This window comes from Alosa alosa, chromosome 6, assembly GCF_017589495.1.
Source record: "Alosa alosa isolate M-15738 ecotype Scorff River chromosome 6, AALO_Geno_1.1, whole genome shotgun sequence".
In the NCBI taxonomy this organism is placed as follows: Eukaryota; Metazoa; Chordata; class Actinopteri; order Clupeiformes; family Clupeidae; genus Alosa; species Alosa alosa.
In genome coordinates, this window is record NC_063194.1 from 610354 (window position 1) to 635452 (window position 25099).

At 39.3% G+C, this 25099-nt stretch overlaps 1 protein-coding gene across 2 annotated transcripts in view; it reads left to right on the top strand.

Annotated features, from left to right (window-relative positions):
• Positions 1-23606, top strand: part of gpr146 (G protein-coupled receptor 146) — a 48021-nt gene extending 24415 nt beyond the window's left edge. For both annotated transcript variants that reach the window (XM_048245620.1, XM_048245619.1), the window contains exons 2-3: positions 20437-20543; positions 21723-23606. In XM_048245620.1, coding sequence (XP_048101577.1) covers positions 21768-22766 — 999 coding nt within the window. In that variant the 5' untranslated portion in view covers positions 20437-20543; positions 21723-21767 and the 3' untranslated portion in view covers positions 22767-23606. The remainder of the gene's footprint in view (positions 1-20436; positions 20544-21722) is intronic.
• The last annotated feature ends 1493 nt before the right edge of the window (positions 23607-25099 follow it).

The following is a 25099-nucleotide window of genomic DNA, read 5'->3' on the forward strand; positions in this document are numbered from 1 at the left end:
CCAGAACTTCGTGCCAAGTAAAAGCGTTATCAGTTTGTGTGAATGAAACGAAGCGTAGGCCATAGTGTGACATCGCGTAAAACCAATGGTGTAGAGATGACGCCACAGGTTTTTTTTTTAAGTGAGCCACGTTTGCATGTAGGCAATTTATATTCACAATACTTGGGCCTACTAAAAGAAATATTATTTTATTGCATTTTTATTGGTTGTAGTAAAAAAAAAACAATCGGTCTGTATTAACGCAAGTTTACAACCGGCAAGTCGGTCGGACTAAAAGGGGAAAAAAAATAAATATTTGGGTCGGTTCTAAATTGACAGGGTCGGTCAGGTTACGGCAAACGAAAATATTTTTAAGGATGGCCCAATTCTGTGACTTACTGGAAGCCAGTGCAAGGACTTAAGAATCGGAGTAATGTGGTCAGTTCTTTTAGTTTTTGTTAGAATCCTAGCTGCTGCATTTTGTATCACCTGAAGCTGTTTAATAGTCTTTTTAGGAAGGCCTGTGAACAGTCCATTGCAGTCATCAACCCTGCTGGAGATAAATGCATGAATGAGTTTTTCTAAGTCATGTTTTGACATCAGCCCTCTGAGTTTGACAATATTTTTGAGGTGGTAAAAAGCTGATTTAGTTATCGCTTTCATGTGGCTGTTGAAATTGAGATCACTGTTACACCAAGATTTTTAACAGTATCCTTTGCCTTCAACCCTTTTGTGTCAAGGAGAGTGGCAACCCTACGTCTTTCCTCCTTTTTACCAAATATAATTACTTCAGTTTTTTCTTTGTTCAGCTGAAGAAAATTGAGACATCCAGGTGTTGAATTGTTCTATACACTGACACATAGATTCAAGAGGATCATAGTCGTTTGGTGACAGAGCTAAGTAAATGTGTGTCACCTGCATAGCTATGATATGAAATCAAATTATTTTGGATGATTTGTCCAAGTGGGAGCATATAGAGGTTGAATAATAGTGGCCCCAAGATCGACCCCTGGGGAACACCACAGGTCAAGGACGTTGGTTTTGAGGTACAGTTTCCGATGGCAACAAAGAAGCTCCTTTCTTGTAGATATGATTTTAGCCAGCTGATAACTATGCCTGTAAATCCAACCCAGTGTTCTAGACTGTGTAGTAAAATCTTGTGATCAACAGTGTCATGTTGCACTAAGGTCCAGTAGCACTAGGACTGATGCTTTACCTGAATCTGTGTTGAGGCGTATGTCATTGGAAACTTTAATGAGAGCTGTTTCAGTGCTGTGATTTGCCCGAAAACCAGACTGAAAGTAATCAAAATACCCATTTGATGTTAGGAAGGTGGTTAATTGATTTAATACTACTTTTCAATAATTTTGCCAATAAAAGGTAGATTGGATATGGGCCTGTAATTGTTTAGCATGGAGGCATACAGGTAATTCTTCTTGAAGTTGCTTTACAACAGCTGATTTCAGTGACTTAGGAAAAGTGCCAGACAGCAGTGATACATTTACAATTTGAAGGACATCCGCCACTATGAGGTGAAAAACAGTTTTAAAGAAATTGGTAGGCAGAGTGTCTAAGACTCATGTGAAAGAGCTGAGATTCTGTACCGTTTTTTTCAAGTGTTTCGTAGTCTATCAAGCTGAACTCTGGCATCAAATGAATAATGTAAATGTAAATAAATGTAAATTTAGGTCTGGGAAGTCAGGGAAAATATGTAGGTCTAGTTATGACATACTGTTTTTCAGATGTGCAAAATTATGGAAAGTCTGGAGGTTTTGCTCAATGTAATACATTTGCAGAAAAGTCTATAATACTAAAAATAGACACTTGTTTTATAAAACCATGTAACTATTTACCATTAAAAATAGTGGTTATGTGTAACATGCTATTGTCTTTAAAGCCAAATTGATATAATTTAAAGACAGGTTGTAATAGCTAAGTAGGAATTTATAATCGAAAGGCAAATGTTATTGAAGACGTCATTAAAGGAATGCATCATGGTCTGAAACATTCATTAACAATGTTACCATCCAAAGATACAGTTAGAACGGTTAAAACAAGAACATATTAGGGCTGTCACTTTTGAGAAAAATCAAATTCGAACGGATATCAAATATCAAGCAATGTATTCGAATATCTACCCCCAAAAAAAAAAAACAGAATCGGAACAGCACGGCACAAACCATAACGTGATAACTTAGTGACAGGAGTGAGGCCGGTAGCCTATCCTAATTATGACCGCCGCGCAGCGAAGCGGCAGTCATAGGTTTAGTCAGATTTTTTATTTTTATTTTTTCTTTCTTTTTCGCATGCCCAAATTTCCGTCAATGATTCCCGGGACACTGAAAGACCGGGTACACGAAACTTGGTGGACATGTAACCCCACATGGATAGCATGGAACCATCGTTTTCGTTTCGATCTGTAGCCCCCCGCTGAATTGGACCCCCAAAGGAGGGTAGGGCAGACACAGTTTTCTGTGAATATCTCAAAACCGTAGGGTTTAGGAGGACCATTTTTTTTTTGGATGTTGATCTCAAGGGGCCATGTCAACCCATTCCATAACCACTCATTTCATGTATAGCGCCACCTAGTTAAACACAAAAAAGTAAAAATGAGGTGTTGTAATTGAAGGTATCTGTGACCTACAGCATTTCGTTTCAGACTACTGTTACTTAATTTGTGCATTTAACAATAACGTTTCAGACTACTGTTACTTAATTTGTGCATTGACAATAAAGTATTACATGAACTAAAGATGACTAAAATCTTATGTAGAAGAAGAAACATTCACAAAAAATCTATCCATCCAAAAATGACCTTTGTTTTTGATAGCTGTTGAAAACGGCATGGAACTGACAGAGATGTTTTTGTTTATAAATACATAAAAAAATAATAATAAATAAATAACATTATGCTGATACCTTTTGCTTTTCCCAAATACAATGTAGCCTACAGGTGTAAGTGACCTTTCATCAATCCAGTTGCAATGGATGAACTGTGATGAACTGCCCTACTTGTGATTGTTTAGAGATTTTAAAGGTTTTATAACAATGCTACATCTTCTTTGGCTATTCTACAATCTATTCACCTTTTCAGCACCAGTAGGCTACTTTCTGTGCAGCCGCACACACACACTCAGGCATGCCAAACAAGTATACACAAAAGTTTCAAGAGTGGGGGATGGAGTAAAATATGGAGACAAATTGAAGTGTGATTTATTTTCGCGGAATGGATGTACAGGACTGGGTGGCGGTCATATTTTGTACCGCTAAGCGGTACATCTAGTTTTAGTAGTTCGCTAGAAACCCCAATCTATCAACTTGATCAGGATCAAGTGCGGCTCTCTTTATTGACGCTGTTCCCCATGGGTCTCCAACTCCCATGGGTCTCCAACACGTCACTCTCAAGCCAGAGGCTGAAGCACCGGTACATTTAAATACAATTCTTGCCGCGAAGCATTCCAGCCTACGAATTTAATAAAACGTAAACCATGCATAATTAAACAAATAACTCAATTTAGGCTACTTGGCTACGCAATAAGGTTTAAAATTAAATCCAAATTCCGGTTAAATGCATCAATTAGGCTATATAAACTTTCAGAGACGGCTGATTCAGTATTCAGAGCATCAATTTTTTTCATTGTAGGCTACTATGTCAAAAGCAACTTTAACGTTTGTTTGCCGTTCTAATAGGCTATCGTTTGTTCACTTTCACAACATCCACTTTTCAATCTGCTAGACTAAGGTATTTTAAGTCATAGCCCTAGTCTACGTGCAGTAAATAGTTTGAGTATTTTTTTTTTTAAGTGGAGTAGAACTACTAGGGCTATTGTATGTCGCTGCTTGTTGACATCATTGTTGACTTATTATGTAGCCTATGATAGCTAAACTTTGATTATTTTTAATGTCGCAATCGGTTATCTCCGTTCAGCAGCGCTTGTGGTTCAGCTGTGGGCACGCAATTAGCAGCAGTGACGGGCGGTGATGAGCGATGTTTACGGAGCCTAATGAAGTGACGGCTTAGTAAATTCCACGCAGTAGGCCAATGGCAAAGTACAGCGTTTGCTGCATAGAAAAACTCCGTAGCCTATTAGCGCTTTCTTTGTAGCCCTACATCCAGCCCTGAGTGTTGGTTGCTAGCTTCTTCAAACTTTGCAAACTCAGCTGGGTGCGGCATAAAATCGGCATGTCTCAGACTGACCGGCCGGTCGCCGGTCATGGCCGATCAGGTGAAAATCGGCTGATTCCCGTCACCAGCCGATCTATCGGTGCATCTCTCAGGGTTCCTACGCGGTATGGAAAATCTGGAAAAGTATGGAATTTGATTTTAGTAATTTCCAGGTCTGGATAAGTATGGAAAAAAGAAAAAAGGGTATGGAGAAATATCTGTAATTCCAGACTATTGCAGCTACAGTACTAATCACTACTCGGGTCATAATGAACCATTCCTGTTGTGTAGCTTAACTGTCAGTCCACATTCTCTAGATACAATTTTATGAGGCTCCTCAGAAAAAAATCTGATTTCTGAGGCCTCAGCCAGCAGTGAACTAGACTCTGTCATATGTAGGCTAAGCTGTATCTACGGAAAACTAAAAATGTGAGTGCACCTTCCAACACAGCACTTCCTCAACGAAAATGATCCAACAATGGGCAAGTGTGTTTTCTGAGGGCTATCAAATTAATCATAAATAATAATGCCTGGTTAGCTATAGATCTAAAATGGCAGTGTGTGCAGTTCTAGGTCTTATGGTGCTCATGTCTTGTCACAGTTTTCTGCATATTAGAGTATTAGCACACAACATAGTAGCATATTATATTACATTAGAATAACTTTAAAATCATTTCTTTAAATTATAAACATTGACTTTGCACTTTCCCCATTGCTGAAATTAGGGCTCTCAGTCAATGAGCACCGTGTCTCATGCATTAACTAAAGCTGTTGTGTGGCATATGGGAGCGTTCGACTGATGATCGTACTTAGGAGGATCTTTGTCGTAGAATTAAATCAAAAAGATTTTGCCTCAATAAAGAAATAGCTTTAAGTAGACTTTTTCCATAATTTTAAATTTTGAGCCTTATTTTTTTTTGTATCTTTGAGGACAAATCCCAGACATTGCGGTAATGACATTTCCTTCTGACTTAAAGCACTGTCTATGACGGAGGTGCCAAACATAAGGCCCGCGGGCCAGATCAGGCCCGCCAGCAGGTTTCATATGGCCCCCCAGATGTTTTAGGTAGGAAGGGAAAATTAGAAAAAAAATATCACATCCAGTTGTCTTCAACAAAGTGTAATAAGCAATATCTCTATGATATGATAAATTGATAACCTAGCACTACAAACCATTTTCAGGAAGGAAGAAGCAGCAAAAACAGCAGTACATTATATTTACATGTACTTGTTTGCTCATTAGTGATATCATCAAATAATACTCTGATACCCATGCAGAAAACGATGGGCAAATGATGACAATGACGGCCCACCACGAGTTCTCATTCCAACAAATCCGACCCACTACCTAATATACTAATACCTAATAACCCCTGGTCTATGAGCTCCGCTCGGTGAAAACAAAACCTTGTGGTTGTATTTATTCATTGAAAACTGTGATGCGCCAGATATAATGGCAAGTCTTACAGTCTGAAGTTGATGACAACTGGATTGAGCGAGTACAAATTACCAGCTGGCTCATAGAAAAAATTGCCTGACTAAATGGACAAATATTAAGTGTATTTTTTTCAAATTTATTTCAGTTGTCCATACGTTTTTTTTTTTTTTTTTCACCGAGTTATCCCAAACCAGAAGTGGCCGCAATTTCAAGATTATGATCAGAAAAATCTGGAAATTTGAGTATGGAAAAAGTATGGAATTTTGAAATGGAAAATGTGTAGGAACCCTGATCTCTAGTCTCAACATTTAAGCAATAAAATAAATCACTCCAAAAGTAAATTAAATCCCAAACCAAACAGAAAATGTTCTGCTTTTGATAGCCTGGTATGCTGCTCCAAACGCATGTCTCACAATAAAACGCACAATGTAAGAAATAAAGGCCTGCATCGAATACAAGCCTGCCTGCCCCAAACAAATACCTGTGCTTTGCGCAGCCTAAGTAAATAGCAGACCCCGGACATAATTTGAGGATTTACATAAAGTATGCAACGATGTTGGACGCCTGGCGATGCTCTGGCTGTCTACTGTGCCTCTCACTCCGCTGCCTCATTTGGATAACTTGGATTAGATGTCCTGGATGCATAAGTAAACTGTTTTTTGCAGCAGAGTCTGCAAACTACACTATCTTTAACGCAGAGTTTCCGCTAGAAAAAAATGGTGCCGGTCAAAGTGATCGGCAGAGGTTTCGTTTTCCAGACATTTTGATGATATGCCGGTCAAATATCCTATTATCGCTTCTTAATTAGTCAAGTTGAGGAAAGCCTGTCTCCAGTTATGTAGCTTAAAGAATGACCTAATCAGGCTGAATAGAATACAACATGTTCATTAGCCTAACTTACGTAAACATGCCTAACAAGATCTAGCCAGTGTCTATGTTTTCATGGACAGCAAGAGTCCGATTCGTTCATTGTTTTAAAAAGGCTACGTTGTTTGTTGCTGCTACCCATGTTATCTCCAGTGGTTCCACTGTTTAACTTGCACAGATGCGCACACACATTGAATGAGCGCTCACACCACTACCCCCTAAGGCTATGACTCTTTATTTAATATAAATAAATTAAGGCGAGACACTACAGGTGAATAAGGTAAATTTTTTAAATAATAGACATCACCATGAAACTTCCTCAGTTGATTACTTACACAAGTATGAACAAAAAATGTATTACAAGTTTTTGAAATTTGAATGTCTAATTATGCAAATTAGGCATGATCTCATTAAATATGCGCACATTTGCATATATTTTCGGTAGATAGATCTGAACATATGATGAAGCCAGGTGCAAAATTATTTTTTCATTTTGTTTGCATACAAGATAAAAATAAAATTACAGAGGGATTTCAGGATATCTGCTTTCATTACCTAGGAAATCAGAATATACTGTCCATAGCCTTAAAAAATCGATTTTTGCCATATATTTTTGAATAAAATGTCACATAAATCAGGCCAGGAATGATTTATTAACAAATCCCTCTGTAAATATCTTCAGAGCACTGCTAATTGTATATCTGGAAAGTTTGGTGTACATAGGTGCTACATAGGCTGAGATGTATCTACTGGAAAATGAGAAACTCAATTTGAGAAAATAGCCTTGGAACACAGACAAGAGATTCCGTTCTCAGCCTAGACTCGCCTTTGAACTTTCGCGATTGGTTGCGGTTACAAAGGAAGTGTCCATATTTGGATAGCACAACGTCATGCAGGAAAAACAGAGCTTTCCAACGGTACTACACATGTCATGTTTTGTAGCACGGTCGCGGTAGAGCATGAAACGTTAGAAGACTAACTTTTGGTAAATTTAGGAGAAATATACAGGCGCGAGTAGACAAAATGTACTGAAATAAACACCTAAATGTGTAAATTGGGCTTTGTTGTTGTAGTAGTGTGAAAGAATACATGCTAAGGTAGCAAATTAGCCCAAAATCTCAATCTCGACCAGTGCATGAAAAAACGATGTTTTCACCTGCCGTGTCTCGCCTTAAGAAATATTTCCTATTCTGGGAAATGTTTAGTTTCTTTCAGTAATCCAGCAATCTCCTCGTCGAGGAGGCCCTAACCCTGCAGATCATAGAAAGAGAAAGCATAGGCCTACTGTATGCTTTGGGTACAGAACACAGTTGCATGTCCAGTGTACACGGAGAATGACAGTGTCTTGGAGCGGCCGCAACCTCGCAACTCCACTTAACATCATTCCGACAGATACGCCCGACACTTCTGCTTTTTATCTGGTGGTGGTGGAGTTGACCGGACATCTGAGGCTTCAGACGTTACCAATTTATCATCATCCATTGCGTCTGGCCTCTGAAAAAACTTTTAAGGCTAGTCTGCCTGGGCCTGGCCATGTTTGAACCGCCTCACTCATTTGTTCGTTGTTTAACATAGACGTTTTAAGCGTGCGCTTCCTATTTGAAATGCATGGCTAGGCATAGGCTATGCATGTTGTTTAATAGCTTTCAAACGGTAGAGCCTGTACATTTTAAAAACATAGCCAGAGGACGTATTGTTTTAATATAGGCTTTGGCTACGTTTTAAGGGTTATTCTCAAATTCAGATTGCGTTAGGGGGACGGGATTATTAGCCAATTTCAATCGGACAATTTGACCGGAGAGATTTAATTTTGTCGGACATTTAATTTTTTTTCCGGCCAATGCTTTAACGGTTACTTTACCATCTACAGTGTAGAACCCAAAGTATTTCCAGACAGCACTTTTTAGATGAGTTGGTGACATAATTGTTCGCTCAGGCTGGCCATTCTGTATTTTCCATTTTCGAAACAGGGTGGCTATTGAGAGGGCTCTGGCTCCAGTCATTATTGTGGTTACTGGCTATTGGCTTGATTTGGTCATGAGCCAACGCTACAATACTGTACGTTTAGAGCACACACTAATCATAGACTGTAAAAATGCGCTACACATAGCACTAAAAACCGAATAGTTTATTTATAGTTTGACTATGGATATTTCACGTCATGTTCGAATGCATATTCGAATATCGAATAAAAAGTGACCACCCTAGAACATATTAACAACAAGAACATTATTTAACAATTGTTTAGTTAAGGCTTAGATGATTATAACAACGCATAACTATCCAAAAATGTTTTATCATCAAATCCCTGAACTGTCTACGTTTGTGACAAGCCAGCAGTAGGCTATAGCTGATTGTTTTCTGTGCTAACATTACCAGTTAGCCATTAGTATTTGTCATACTATATAGCATTCAGTTGCCTACACTAGCCTTACCATCTTTTTTTGGAATATGAATTGTATGTACAGCTATGTGCAGTGTGGTAACAGTACCATTGTAGTGCAGAGACAGTAACATTATAATAGTATTAAGAATAAGTGTATGTGCAGGATGAAGAGCAGTAGAATAAAAAAGGTTAGAGTAGAAAAAAAAAAGGTTTGGTTCCTGTTGGTGGTCAGTTGAGGCCATGGGTCAGTAGGGAATTTTTTTTTTTTTTTTTTTTTTTTTTTTCGTCCCCCTCGTAAGGGATAGGTAGAAAATCAGTCCCTCCAGGATTTCACGAGGTTTTTTGAGACTGTTACGACCTAAAATGCCTGGATGGAAGTTGCGGTGTTTTTAGCTGTTTCTTGTGGAGAAATTGCGGGAGGAAGTGAAAATTGCAAAAATGGTTGGGTTTTTTTATTTTTTTTATTTTTTTATTTATTTACTTATTTAGGGCAATTAAGGTTAGTAAGACCAAAATCACACTGATAATCTTGATGCTTATTAAAAAAGGATAATCAAAGGTAAACAGTAAGGATTACAAAAAATCAAAGTAGGCCTACTTTATTTGTGAAAATGCTTTGACTGAGGTAATTCACAAAGCGGTATAACCTTTCGTAGAACTGTCCAAAAAAGACAGTCACCTAAAGAGATGGCATCATGTCATATGTTTCTATACATTCATATATTTTGTAATTCATATTAAGTTCATATCTTTTTAATAATTCATAGTCTGTGGCCTGCATAATTACTAATAGCCAAGTAAGTATCTAGTAATTTCATATTGATTTAAACCATTTGACTACACTTCTGTTTAATGTCATTACATTGGTGGTGTAATGCCTAATTGACTGCCTGCCCCTTTAAGGACGGGAGAGTAGCCTAATTACATTTCTGAGTGGATTGAAGGCTTGCATCTCACTGTGTTCGGCTACGAGTGTAAATCACTTTTTGCATAGTGCATTACGATATGTGGATGCAATTGGGAATGTATTCTATGTCATTAGTTAAAATAAATGTAAAAAAAACAACTCGAATGAAATCACTCTTGGATCATAGAAGAGGTAAATGTCTTGCAATTTTATTAATTTCTATGATTTTGGTAGCACTACTCAAACTAAGCCCACAAGCTAGCAAACATGACACAAGCTAAAAGGACATATCCAGGTAAACGTTTGCCAATGGGTTGCATAGCCTACTCAAATGTCAGTAAACCAAGTAGGCCTTAATTAACTTACTTTCACAGCCTAGGTAGGTTAGCAACACCAGGTTGAGAGATGCAAGTAAGCAGATTATTAACGTTAGCCTTCTATTTATTGTCATCAAAACTGTAGAGGAACGAACACGTTAGGGCAGTCTTTGGTGTCATATGCAGAAGGTGCAAGTAAGTGTGCCATCTGGCTCAATAGTCTGCGCCGAGGGACCTTTGTGGTAGGTGAAATTTCACGGTGAAACTAATGATGATTGGTCAAATTTATGTAAAAAGTTATGTGTTTGGACAAAATTGCGAAAGTGCCTTGGTAAGTGACGAAAAACAATCGTCTTCGCGAACAGCTGTGCATAGGCTACTTTGTAAAAGAGAGAATACGCCATCCCTATACATAACGCAAGGGGTAATTAATGTAATTATAGTTTTTATTTGTGGATTTATTTAATGTATTTAGTGTTATTTCTTTCCCAAGCTCATAAAATAAATTTGGGTCGCACATAAATTGACAGGGTCGGTCGGAAACCGGAACCCAAGATTTTTTTATTTTTCATGCCCTATGTATAAGTGTAATTGCAGTATGTACATTTGTAAATAAATGGACACTATGGATGGGAGAGGGTAGTGCAGTTGTGGGGGGGGGCTGCCATGGTCGTGGACACCTCAACAGACACAGGAGTCATCAGGCGGGGGCGGGGGGTGATGGGGGTGCTTATTTCGTTGGATGTCACCGGGATGCAGAGCTAGAGTTTAGTAGGGTGACAGACGCAGGAAAGAAGCTTCCTCTGAACCTGCTGGTTCAGGTGCGGAGAGACCAGTAACACCTCACAGAGGGGAGTGGGGTGAACAGTCTGGGGTTGGAGTGATGCTGCGCGCCTTACGCAAGCATCGCTTGCTCTGGATGGCCTTGATGGAGGGGAGTGAGGAACCGGTGATGCGTTGGGCAGTTTTCACCACCCTCTGCACATCTTATGTCGGTAATTGCCACACCCATGGGCGCATTGTTTAATAAAAGTGAAGTGTAAGATAGGAAAAGGCTTTGCGTCGGGATAATAATACGCTTTGCGCCAGGTTTTGCATCGCGAAAATAGGGCCCTTTATCTCACACTTTTTTTTTTAAAGAACTGAACTGAAATCAAATAACACATCCTGTTTCTTCATTAATGTGATGAAATGATGAATGATATGGAATATGATGAATGATATGAATATATATTAAAATATCCAATTCAGTTTACCTTGATCCCTATTTTCTGTGTCAATTTCTTGTCCTGTTGCTTTAGATGTTTTATGGTCAGTTGGTGTAACCAGTATTTTGTCTAAAATACTAATATTGTATAATGAATTAATATGGATAATGATTTAATACTCTACTACACTGTAATAATGGCTGTTTAAACCATTTTTACTCAAATGGTCAAAAAATAGATGTAAAACAAGATGTTTATAGCATATGGACTTGCTCTGTACAATGAAGAACCCATACAGTAGAATTTAAATTTAGAAATAAATATAATAAATATTACATATTCTCATAGGATATTACTAAATAAACTACTAATTTTATGAGAGCATGACCTCTAGGAGGTGTGAAATATTTGTCATTTTTTTGTGGTTACACCATTTGACAATTTAAGAGACTGTCAGTTCTATCTTTTTTGTAAAAAACTAGTATAAATGTCATATTAAATAATATGAATACAACAGAAATACAAAGTATACACTTCAACAAACCTCAGGCATGTTCTGTTTTAAACATATTTTTTAATTTCAGCCTTTATCTATAAGTATATATAAGTATATACTCTTTTGATCCCGTGAGGGAAATTCGGTCTCTGCATTTATCCCATTCCGTGAATTAGTGAAACACACAGTGAGGTGAAGCACACACTAATCCCGGCGCAGTGAGCTGCCTGCATCAACAGCGGCGCGCGGGGAGCAGTGAGGGGTTAGGTGCCTTGCTCAAGGGCACTTCAGCCTTGGCTACTGGGGTTCGAACCGGCAACCCTCCGGTTACAGGTCCGAAGTGCTAACCAGTAGGCCACGGCTGCCCCTATCTGTCACTGACCCAGATCGGTATCTATAAACGTATCTATTTCCTTAACAGCAGAATGAAAGCATATTCTTTAAATCTTACCCTTGCTCCGTAGTGTCTTGTTGTTAGTGCCTACAAGGCGTCTTGTTCGTAGCGCCTACAATTTGTCTCCAAGTGATTCCTGGTAGGTAGGCTACGACTGAAGGCTACCACGGCTCTGATTTCCCGACAGCTGATGTCCCTTTTCCCGGCCCGGCCTGAAGAAGTAACCGCTCGTCTGGTGCTAGATGATCCAATGCTCACCATTTCTCCAAGCAAAGGGAAGTGCTCGTTTCAAGGTCCCCTCTTCTAGAAGGAATGACTGTGCTAACCAAACTGTAGGCTAGCTTCTCTGTTTGAATTTGCCGGCAAGCCACACTCTGACTGTTTGTTTACCCTATCAGCTATTCTACTGGTGGAAGCGACAGGCGGGTCTTCCACTGCTCGCCAGAGAATTGTCTCCCCTGCTGGCGTGGGGGCGTAACGGTTGGGCTTATTGAAGTGACGTTCTCTCTGCTGTGGCGTATGGATTGAGACTGTTTTGGACTGTAAATAGCCTACTACCTGGGGAAAATATCTATTTTTATACATATTTATTGAACTGCCTATTTTTATTGAATGAAATTAGTGATAGACAATCATTTAAAAATTTGCCTCTGAAATTCTCATTGTGTTGGTGTGAAGGGGAAATCCGGATCTAAACTTGAGTCTATCGACTGTTTTAAGTTAGGTCACCTTATTGGAGCTTGCAGGGAACAGACATGTCGGCCTACCCAGCATCATTTCTGCCTGTTGAGCATATTGCTGGGAGTTGTGTGGTTAACACATCCACTGTCCACACCAAAGACCAAAGAATAGGTCACAGTCATGCCACTAGGCACAGTGGTTGAGCTCTAGGAGACTGTGATGCTTGCATGGAATGCACCTTTTACCTTTGTCCAAAGCCTGATTTAAAACTAATTGTTGAAATCAATAGTTTTGTGTATCTTTTTACATAACATTGGCCATTGCTAATGACAGTAATTAATCTAGCATACTTTTATCAAGTAAATCAATTCAAGCTAAAATTTAAGAGTCTGTAATTAGATAATACTGAGCCTGATCTATTTATAGAGCTTTATAGCTCACAGCATTTTTATTTACATGTTAAAGATGTTTTGAGTCTGGGAAAACACTTTCCCATTTACATCCGGATTTTGCAAACATTCAGTGTCCGAGTCAATAAAATGAATTTGACAAGCAGCTGTAACTAAGTATGCTGTAGCCTGGCCATTTGCCATCCCCTTGGTACGCTTCGCTTTTACAAGGGTCTAGGATCTCTGCTATTGACGAACGTTTGCAAGCTGGATGCATGGACTCTGTAGAAGTTTGAAACGATTGGATCTGATTTCACCCAATCGCTAATGTTTGGCTGTGACGTATGTTATGCGCCAGCTCGATCGTGAAGTAAGCTACACTACAACGCTCAGAAATTACGTGCGCTACAACAACCATTCCCCACCAGAGCGAACAAGATGGATGTAAATGACCGATGCCAGCTTTGCGATACAAATGTAAGAGTTAGTGGAAGAATAGCAAATATCAGGTTACTATTCAACAGTAAGGTTGAAGATAACATATTGTTACGCCGATGAGAAGTTACAGTGGGCATTACTTCAAATTGGCCAGCTTCCCTCGAGGTCCGCACGTGACATCACGCGGGATCACACGACTTTAATTTGTATTTCTCCAGTGACGCTGCAACAACCGGCAGATGGCTCTTGTGAGCAGGTTGTCTCGTAAAAAGAAATGGAGCCTGGAAAACCCTACACAGACTTCACTACAGACTTTAGCAGACTGGTTTAGAAATAATTTAATAGACAGAAATATGCCTGCCCTGCCCTAATAAAGAAATATTTGGTTAACTGCGAGTGAATCCCGTTTGCAGCCGTAGAAGAAACGCAGGACGAATGACGCATTCTGGTTTTCTCCGAGTGCAACGATGATCGACAGACATCATTTGGACAAAATATAGAGCATATTAACCTCCGTTGCTCAGCCAAATGCCTTCCTGTTACGTCCTGTTATCACAGAGTTACAGGCAATAAACGATTTTTGATGGTCACAAGTTTACTTCAATAGCGGTTTATTTTTTTGATTATTAAAGAGTGGTTTTCATTTAAAGGTTTGACTTCATGCTTATTAAGTAGAGCATTTAGTGTAGGGCTGGGACAATGCGTCGGCGTAATCGATGACATCGACGCAAAAAATACGTTGACGCAAAATATGAGCGTCGATTCGTCAAGCATAACGTGTGCTGCTAAATATTTTTAATCTTACACCTTCAGTGTTTTCCATACGTTGACTAATCTGTGGCTGGGCACCACGAAATCAAAACCGGCCACCACACGTTGATGTTCTATGTTGTAGGCCTACTATTTAAATTAAAGATAAGATAAAATAATTTCATTGAGCTGCACTTTTACTCACACAGCCTTTCCTCGCCCGCCAGCTCTCTCGAACGAGCCCGCTGCTCCTCCTAAATATTCACGATTGTTGAAGGATTGTTGTTGCCACATAGAAGCACTGCATAGAACACAGTGGGCTAAATTGCTATTAAATCCGCTTAGCATCGTGACCATGCTGCGCAAATTTGTTCAAAACTGCTGCATTAAAGTTAAAGTAAACTCTGCTAAGGTGTTATCACAACATAGTTTAGTCTCCTCAATGTACTAAGTTAAGTTACAGTATGCAATCTCAAGCAGTATCTCAAAGCTAACGTTAGAATACTGTTTGGATGTCAAGTTTAGCATGCTTACTTGCAGCTGCTTGTATTCGTTATTCATGCAGGGCTCATTTTATTGACTCTGAATGTTTGCAAAATCCCGATGTAAATGGAAAAGTGTTTTCCAAGACTCAAAAGTGCTTGTCCAAAGGAGAAGTATGAACCGTTATTTAAACTAACTACTTATGAATTGCATCCACACATCAGCAGCCTTTTAACTGTGTTAATGTTAATTGCAAGGTTTCCCACACGAACGTCTTAAAATGACAGGCACTCAATTAGACATACACTAACTTTATTGAATGCTACCTCTGACTAAGAATGCATTACTTTGCACTTGTATAGTCTTTTATTTTGTAATCTTAAAAGCAATAAACGTATATTGCAATGTTAAATGTCTTGAATTTCCCCTGGGTATCTATCTCTCTCTCTCTCTCTCTCTCTCTCTCTCTCATGAATCGTTAGATTAATCGATGCATCGAAAAAATAATCGCTAGATTAATCGTTTAAAAAAATAATCGTTTATCCCAGCCCTAATTTAGTGCTCTCCCCAATCCCAGACGTTCACATTGCATGTTTGTTTGTAATGGATGCAACTGCGAGATGGGCTACGCGCTTCACCATGACTGCAATGAATTGTTAACAGACATGAACCAAGACATATAGCCCAGCAGCAATCTATCTAAAATAACACATACTTGAAGTACCATTCATGATATGTTGTCAAATATTGAAGTTGTGGGAAGTTTACATAATTTAAGCTGTAGGATGTTTAATTCGTCCCCCATGCTGTTTCATTTGTCCCAGCCAGGAGGGACGAATGAAACAAAACACACGTTCGACTTCTCCTTAAATAACTCTTGAACGGTTTTGTTCAGAGCTATACATGCAACTGTATTTGACAAAGGACAGATGTATGTTGCTAGTGACAACATATTAACTTTCAGTATTTTACGATGTCTTTGTCAATTATGTTTAATTAAAAAGTGTTTCATTCGTTCTGGTTCTCCCCTATGCTCTGGCTCATAGACGCCGATACCGTGGGAAATATCGAGCACCCAAGTGTGCCAGCTTACAGTCCCGGCTAAATTTACATTAATTTAAAATCAAACATCGCAGTTGATGTTATATTCAGAATCTCCTATAATGTAAGTTGCTGTCAATCCCCTACTCCATATCCTAACCACCAATGAGAGCGTCTCTCGTATGAAAATTCCTGACACTTCCAACCTGAAGAATTAACGCAAGGCCTTGTCGGGTCTTCAGTCCCGAATGTTTAAAAATGTATATACCCCTGAATATCATTTTAAAAGTAGTCTGACAAAGCTTATTGTTTTGTGACACAGCTAAACACTGGTACCTCATAGAACGTCTATAACATGGCCTAGGTGGTCGCAACTCGCAAAAGTAAAGCAGATAGAAAGAACTCACGTAAATCTAGCCTACAACACGCAGACAGCTTAATGTGCAGGGGAGAGAGCGCGCGCAAAAGTGTCAATAAACAATGCAAAAGTACAAATGGCAATAAATGGCAATAATAAAGTGTCGACAATAATAAAATGTCCATAAGGCTAAAGGCTCTTAAATTTACAGCAGAGAGAATCCTTGGGATTGGGAAGTCTTGCGTGTTGTACGCATTAATTCGTTGATCTTGTCAACACAGTCTTTCATTTCCTTCCTGTCCACATCCTGTCCATTTTGGGTAGGCCTTGCGTGACCTTGCGTAGAGTTGCGTGACCAACGTGACCAACCAACATTTCTCGGGGGAGAAACCCCTGAATCCCCTCTTACATAGGACATTTCATGTCTGGGCTTAAGTCTCCAATGTGTTGAGCTCCTAGCAACGTGCCTGCATAGTCCTACCATGCGCAAAAGCTCAATTTAATTGTAAATTCTGTGCATACTTTTAAACATATGCATACTTTGCTATTGTTTCAACCAGCCTGTTGTCCATAGCCTGTCAAGAGAGTGGCGCCGGAACGATTTTAAGGTTATTTCACATAGGCTACTCTATGGTGCTATTTGACACACATTATAGCGACCCCCACCCCCCCCGGGGTTAGGTGGAAGGTGTTAATAGACGATTGGCGTAGCCTACAGTGGACTAGGGCTGTCAAAATTGCTCAAAAATGGCATTCGAATTATCCCTCTAAAATAAACACATGTATTCAAATATATTGGAATATCTAGGCTATATTATTTGCGCATTATGTCGGTGATGCGCATCATCTGTTTTTAACTTTATTGAAACTTTTCAATTAACTGAAAGGAGATAAATATTTTTCTTTGTTTTGGAAGTTTATTTTTACGTAGCCTACAATGGCCAGTTCCGACAAAGCCGAAATTACTCCTTTTGAAACAATGAGTGAGCAGGCTGCGCGTTTGTATTGCTTGACAGGGGGGATCCCAAGCAGTTTTCAGCCATAAGGCTACTTTGAGAACATTTCCTACTTCACCCGACGCTGATATTCAAAATGTTGAAAACTATTTCGGCATAGCCTATAAGCAGTTTAATTAAATGTAATGTTAGTTGTAAACAAACGGGCTACTTGGTGAGGCTTGGCCTCACAGATGCACTCGTGCCTTAGATAGCAAGAAAAATCTTCACGATATAGGCCTATTAACTGACCGCCCGATTCACGTTGGCTGGGGGGCCATCAGACATTTGTGCCCAGGGGTCTATGAATTGTTAATCCAGCCCTGCCCCCAACAAATAACAACTTTCCACCTCTGGGACAGCTTAAAAGAAGTCGAGAGGACTCCTAACTCACTAAGACCTATTCACAAACCTGTTATCAAAGCGATGCTTTGAAATCCTATGCAGCTACAGGAGCTTCCAATCGCGAGGAAGCAATTTTGCATTGTAGGCATAACGCCACCAACAACAACCAAAACTAGGCTACTCATTGTCAACATGTAAATTAATGTAACGTTTTAATTTAAATTAAAATGTTCTCCTCTTTGCAAGCATAGGCATAGTGACAGATTAATTTAATAATGTTACAAAGATACTGCATCAATCCATATGTTTCATTAGGCTACTAGGCTATTTGTTTTGCCTTACTCTTGATTAATTTAGGCTAGGCCTTTTTATTCAGTTATTCATCATCTTCCGTCCTTGTGTAGAGCATGACCTGTCACCTGTCACTCATCATCGTAAGGGAGGAGTTTGGAATCATTCCCGCGTTACAATCATCAGCCAATCAAGGTGGTCACTTCAGTCAAGCTCGTGCATGAGTCATGACGTCATCCATAGCGACGAAGACTCACTCTTAGGTAAAGGTAGCCTCCTGCTTTTTCAGAAGGGGCGGCAGGCAGGCTACTGACAGAGCGATGTATAGTGGCAGAGCGACGCACAGTGGCTGAAAGTGGTACTAAAGTTTCACGCAGCTTCACACCGCGTAATGCGCGACTGAAGTGGCCATTTCAAAGTAATGCCCATTGTAAGAGACTGATATATTGTTCCAAAAATCCGGTAGTTTATTTCCTATAGATGTACAGGCTAGTGCACGGGCAACAGGAGGTGTCCACTACAAAACAACAAACTGATCACTGATAAATCACGGTCTCAATCACTCGTCATTCACACTCATCGGCCAACAACACAACGCTAACTATCGCTAACCTATCTGAACCCCTAAATATTCCCTCCCGGACACCTCCCCCCAATCAAAACACATCAGAACTCATTGACACATTCTATGACACAGGAGGGAGAAGGAGACACAAACACTAGCACACACACACACACACCGGGAAAACAGAAGACACAGGGGAACGCCCAACACGGGGGCAAATAGCCTCGTCGCTACAATATCATCACAATTGTCAAAGCTAGATGTGATCATTGAAAACACGCCGCTTCGTTCATACCGGGTCTGCCGCACATGCTGTAATTTAATATCGAGGCTACTGCGCGATACAAATCAAACGTTTCCCAAATCCCTTAGGGAGTAGGGCCACGACATCTTTGCCCGAAATAAAATGTGTTAAACACTCCTTTTGTTCGGACTTCAATTCCTGAATATTTGGAAGCGTGGCCAGCACGGACTGAATTGCTTCATTAACTTATGCCATTGCCAACTCCTCAAGGACTACAATTCAAACACAGCGAATAATCTCGACGTCGTCTCTAACAACTCCTGCCTCCTGCTCGCTGATTGGCTCGGAGTCGAATTCTCCGTTGCGAACGAGGCCAATAGCCGGAATCCCAGACGGAGTCGTGGAGGGAGATGCAAATTGAGGGGAAGTACGTAGGAAGGCAAGGCCAGGCTAAGCATGCTGAGCTCGACATCCAAACTGTATTCTAACGTTAGCTTAAACATACAGCTTGATTGCATAACTTTAGTCTCCCCAATATACTATGTTCTGATTAGGGCTGGGATAAACGATTATTTTTTTAAACGATTAATCTAGCGATTTATTTTTTCGATGCATCGATTAATCTAACGATTCATTTTTTCAGTCTGATTCGATTTCGATTATCGATTATCTCCCCATTAATTGACTAATAGCAACTTATACATGTTGATTTACATATCTGAATGAAAAAACATGAATTCCTTAACATTGCTGGCTGCTGATGTGTGGACGCAATTCATAACGTAGTTAGTTCAAATAACGGTTTGTACTTCTCCTTGGGACAAGCACTTTTGAGTCTTGGAAAACACTTTTCCGTTTACATCGGGATTTTGCAAACATTCAGTGTCAGAGTCAATAAAATGAGCCCTGCATGAGTAATGAAATTGACAAGCAACTGTAAGTAAGCATGCTAAACTTGACATCCAAACAGTATTCTAACGTTAGCTTTGAGATACTGCTTGATTACATAACGTAACTTAGTTCAGTCTCCTCAATGTACTATGTTGTGATAAGACCTTAGCAGAGTTAACTTTAATGCAGCAGTTTTGAACAAATTTGCGCAGCATGGTCACGATGCTAAGCGGATTTAATAGCAATTTAGCCCGGCGTGTTCTATGCAATGCTTCTATGTGCCTACAACAATTCTTCAACAATTGTTAATGTTTTGTTAGAGGAGGGGCGGGGCAAGAAATGGCTGTGTGCGTAAAAAGCGCAGCTCAATGAAAAGATTTTATCTAATTTAAATAGTACAACATAGAACATTATTGTGTGACGGCCAGTTTTGATTAGGTGGCGGCCCGCCACAGATTAGTCAATATATGGAAACACTGTATTTCTTTACACATTTCCACATCAGTCCCTATCAACACAAGTGCTTTTCATAGTTCAGGGTTATTGGTCTCTAAAACAGATCTATCCAAAATGTATCTTGTGTGCATGGCCATGTCTGTTTTTGGCTGCATGCATAAAGACCGACGTAAGCATTTTTTTTCTCAAGGTGCTACTCAAAAAAATTCTTCAAGGTTGGCAGGTCTGTATATAGCTGAATGTTAATGAATGTGCATAAAATATACAAATTGACACCCAACGATAAATGAATAAAGATTTCTTATTGATCTCCAGACCAACCTGTTACTTTGTTTTGCCTTTTTGTATGCAGGTTAATGAATATAAACTTCAAAGATGTAAATTGTCAAGAGACTGAGGACTCCGTGTCCAGTTGGCTTCCTGTGGGCTGTAATGGAGGTGGCTATAGCAGACTCTCAGGTACTTCTAATGGCTCAGTTTGAATTGTAACACTTCACTGCACTATGTTGACATAATTAATGATAACTGTTCAAATTTAGGACTATATGAAAAACATATAATGAACATAGACATCGCTAGAGTTGTTTGACTCACACTGACAGTGGAGAAAATGTTTAGCCTACTTCATTTCTGACAGAATTATGTTTTAATTATATTTTCTGCGAACATGCATGTTGAAACAACCATAGGCTTCGTTTGGTAAACAGAGTTGTAAATCATCGGGGCTAACCCCCTTCACTTCAACTGCACATGAGCAACAAAGACACACAGGGGTTAAAGTGGGCCAGAACGGCATTTTATTTCAGTTAACCTAATAGCTGGTTTGATTTGCATTTAGAGATCTTATGGAAAGTGCCCCATGCCAATCGTGAGATATGGTGAAGGGTATGTGATGATGTGGGGCTATTTTAATTCCAAAGGCCAAGGGAACTTTATTAGAATGCATAGTATCCTGGATCCATGAAATAACTGGCCTTTAAAAAATAAAAATCTGCCTGCCTCTATGGGAATTTAACATAGGGGTATGTATACTTATAACTACATCTTTACTAACCCTTCCTCTCTGGGATGCTCTTTTTCCTACTCAATCATGTTGCCAGTTATCCTAATTAGTTGTGAAACATTCCTCATTTTGTTTTGTTTATTATTACACAACTATTCCAGCCTTTTGTTATCCCGGTCCCAACTTTTTTTGAAATATGTTGCTGGTATCAAATTCAAAATTAACATATATTTTCCATGAAATAGTCAAATGTGTAATTTTCAACATTTGATATGTTGTCTGTGTCCATTTTGCAACTAAATATGAGTTTACGAGTTTTGCAGATTATTACATTCTGTTTTTATTCACATTTTACACAATGTCCCAATTTTTTCTGTTTTGGGGTTGTACATTCTTAGTGAAAATAATTGTCAATCAACTCAATCAGATCATTTTGACCATTGAGTCTATCAGATTGCCATACCAAGGCACATATCTCTGTTGATTTATAATGTGTTAACTACTGCATGTACATGCACTTTAATATATAGTCATAGTATAAAGACTTTTTCATCATGTCCCATTTCTCAAGAGTCATTTATCAAAATGTAAAAAGACAATAGGTGCAGAATTAATGTTGTTCTTCATTCCCCCAGCTGACCCATCAAACTGAAGCTGGTCCTTGTGCCTGAGGCCCCACAATGTGGAGCTGCATGGTTTACAATGAAACACTAGACAGTGTGGACTATCACCTTTGTCAGGACTTTGGATTTATTATCTCTGTCCTCTCTCTTATCTACCTCATCATCTGCTTTCCTTTGGGGCTGTACTACAACACCTTACTGGTGGTGGTTAATCTGTCTAATAAGGTGACCATGACTATGCCAGACGTGTACTTTGTGAATATTGGCATAGCTGGTCTTATGCTAAACCTTATTGCTCCTGTGGAACTTTTGGGGCCTAGCTTTACACAGTGGCCCCTGTGGGAGTACAACAATGAGATCTATATTACTCTCCTCATCCTCTTCAACATTTCCGCCCTTGTTATCATGTACTCTACTACACTGCTGAGCTTGGACTACTACATAGAGAGGGCCCTACCACGGACGTACATGTCTAGTGTTTACAACACCAAGCATGTGTGTGGCTTCATCTGGGGTGGTGCTGTACTCACCAGCTTCTCCTCTCTGCTCTTCTATGTCTGCAACCATATTTCAACCAAAATTATTGAGTGTTCCAAAATGCAAAATAAGGAGGCAGCTGACACCATTATGTTGTTTATTGGTTATATTGTGCCAGTCATGGCTGTATTTTATGCTTTGATACTCATCCTCCGCATCAGAAAGGAGTCTACTCCACTGGACCTGGACACTGCCCGGTTGGATCCATCAATCCACAGTCTTTTACTGGCTTCTGTATGTATTCAGATTCTGCTGTGGACACCATACTATATAATACTGTTTGTTCACACTATGTTGATACCAGGGAGGGAGTCCAGCAGACAGAGCAGTACCACACACTATTTTCTAAGGTGTATGTCAGTGTTGTTGGCCTTCTCCAGCAGTTTTGCTGTTCCTCTTGTATATAAGCAGATGAACAAGAATTTCTCCCAAAAATTGAAGGAGTTACTGAAGCAGCTCATTTGTAGAGAGCAGGCCTGCCCACTTGAACAATCACTGGAACAGCAGGCCATCACATGATTCCCTAACATCACAGGTACAGAACTTGGATATGGAAAGCCATCACATCTTCATGACATTTTGACTTTTGTTAGATTATATCCAATCCAAATCAAAACTACTCAATTTTAGGAGATAACATCCAACTTTTAACATTTCAGAGGCACTTCATTTAATGGTGCCTTAAATTCAAATAATGATGTTAGTATCATTAACATTTTTTACCATGTCTACCTGTTGATCTTATAGACAATATAGATATACCTCATTCCTTATTCCTAAACCTGACGGGCATTATAGTTCAGCAATTGAAAGGGCCTAAAGTTGTCTGATCTGGCAAGAAAGAAACGTCTACAAAGATTGCAAAACACAACTTGGCTTGGTGCTGTTCAACTTTCTCTCCTTGACTGTGATACACTTAGGGATATTTTAGGATTTGTTGATTGCTGAAAACGCATGGAATTTGACGAATTAATCATTTCTGTACATTTTGAGTCAATCATAATTTACCAATTTAGAAATCTATGGATAATCCTGTTTAGCTTTTGTCTCACAATCACAGGCACTCTCCATTAGGAAACATCTTTACATTTTGCTACTTGACAGCTCCTGTTAAATGTATTGAATTCATAGCTTTTTATAGCTTATATTAATATGGATATGAGTTAGTCAGAATTACTATAACCTACTACCTACAATCAATTAGCCAAGTCTTTTTTTTCCTTGATAGAGAGGGTTGAAAGTGCCTAACATGATATCCAATGATATTGATATTCATTTTGCCAGTATATTGTATTTTATCTGTATATTGTATGTAAAGAGTGATAAATAAGCAGTTTCAGAATTATATTATTAATTTCACTTACACTTGCTTTGGTTTTAATGTGTCTGCTTTATTGTTTATTCTAGATCTTCTTGATGATAAACTAACACTGATATTCACCCTTGCATGAAAGAAAAAAGCTTTCACAGTTTCAGCCTACGTGCCTCTCACATTGATTTAGGTTTGATTTACATGAAGGCAGTTACATGTTTCGTGGGTTTAGCCCCACACCTGCCTTGGCTAAAACCAACGAACTCACAGCACCTTAAACACCAGGGATTTAAGTTTTCTACCACTTGATCATAATACATCCGAATGGAAAAATATGTCTCCTCAGGTTTTCAATGAGTCGTACATGTAAACGAACAATAGCTTTTATTTTCAAACGAGTTTAGGATTTGCCTCATTCACAAAAGGCAAAGCTCTTGGAAAGTTAAAGCAGATTTTTTTTTTTGTATTGGGGGAGACAGGAACCTTAGCGGTTTTCCCATTGGGATTATTACATATCAATTCAACACAAAAATATTAGATTACCCACCATAGTCTCAGATTTTTCTTCATTTTTGTTCAAACAGTCCCCCATGTCATCTATCATACTTCTGTCATCATAATCATCATCATCATCATTCTATCTATCAGACAGAAATTGCACCGAATGCCAGTATTTTATGTTTACCACTTTTTTTTTAAATATCCCTCTCCTCTCAATGAAACCATATTCTTGCAAAAATTTGCACACTGAGGTATTAACAGTGTATATCTCTAATTGGGGTCCAAGCAGCGAAAGCACCCATTGTGTTTGTTAGTTTTCTTATTATTAAGCTTTCTTCCGCCATGGGAGTTTATGCCAGCCCATAGAACCGTTAGTTGTGAAATTTGGCACACTGATTGGCGACAGTCCCATGATTAATTTCACCAAGTTTCATGTCGGCATCTTGAGTCCCCTAGCGCCACCAACATGTCTAAGTTGCACGCACGTTCACGCACATAACCGTTGACCTGTATTCCTGATCTTCAAGTTGAATCGTTGTAATCCTTGTACCAAGCTCGAGTTCAACACACCCTATGACATCAATTTCCGCCTAGATGAATTTTCCGCCATATTGGATTTTATCAAAAGTGAAACACATATTTTACAGGTCACAAATTTTTGTCCGATCAACCCCAAACTTTTCACATAATCTTCAGACCAAGCCTCACAAAAGGCTCACCAAAGCTTTTTTGGTTGGTTCTAGATCAGATCTGCCAGACGGACGGACAATGGGGCGGGTGTTCCATTGGATCAGATGTGCCTGTTGTGAGGCAATGGATGACGTCCAGGGCATTTGGAAAGGGTTGCATGAGACCTAAAACCTACAGTCTTCACCGTGCAAATATACCCGCCAAAACGGCTATTTTAAATAGTTTTTCGTGGGAAATTTGAACGATGTAGGCGTATGCATTTCCGGTCTGATCTCAACGAAAGTTTTTCCTCCTTAAGGTTAGATTTTCACCTAACTAATAGCGCATTATCCTTAATAACTGCTAGTTG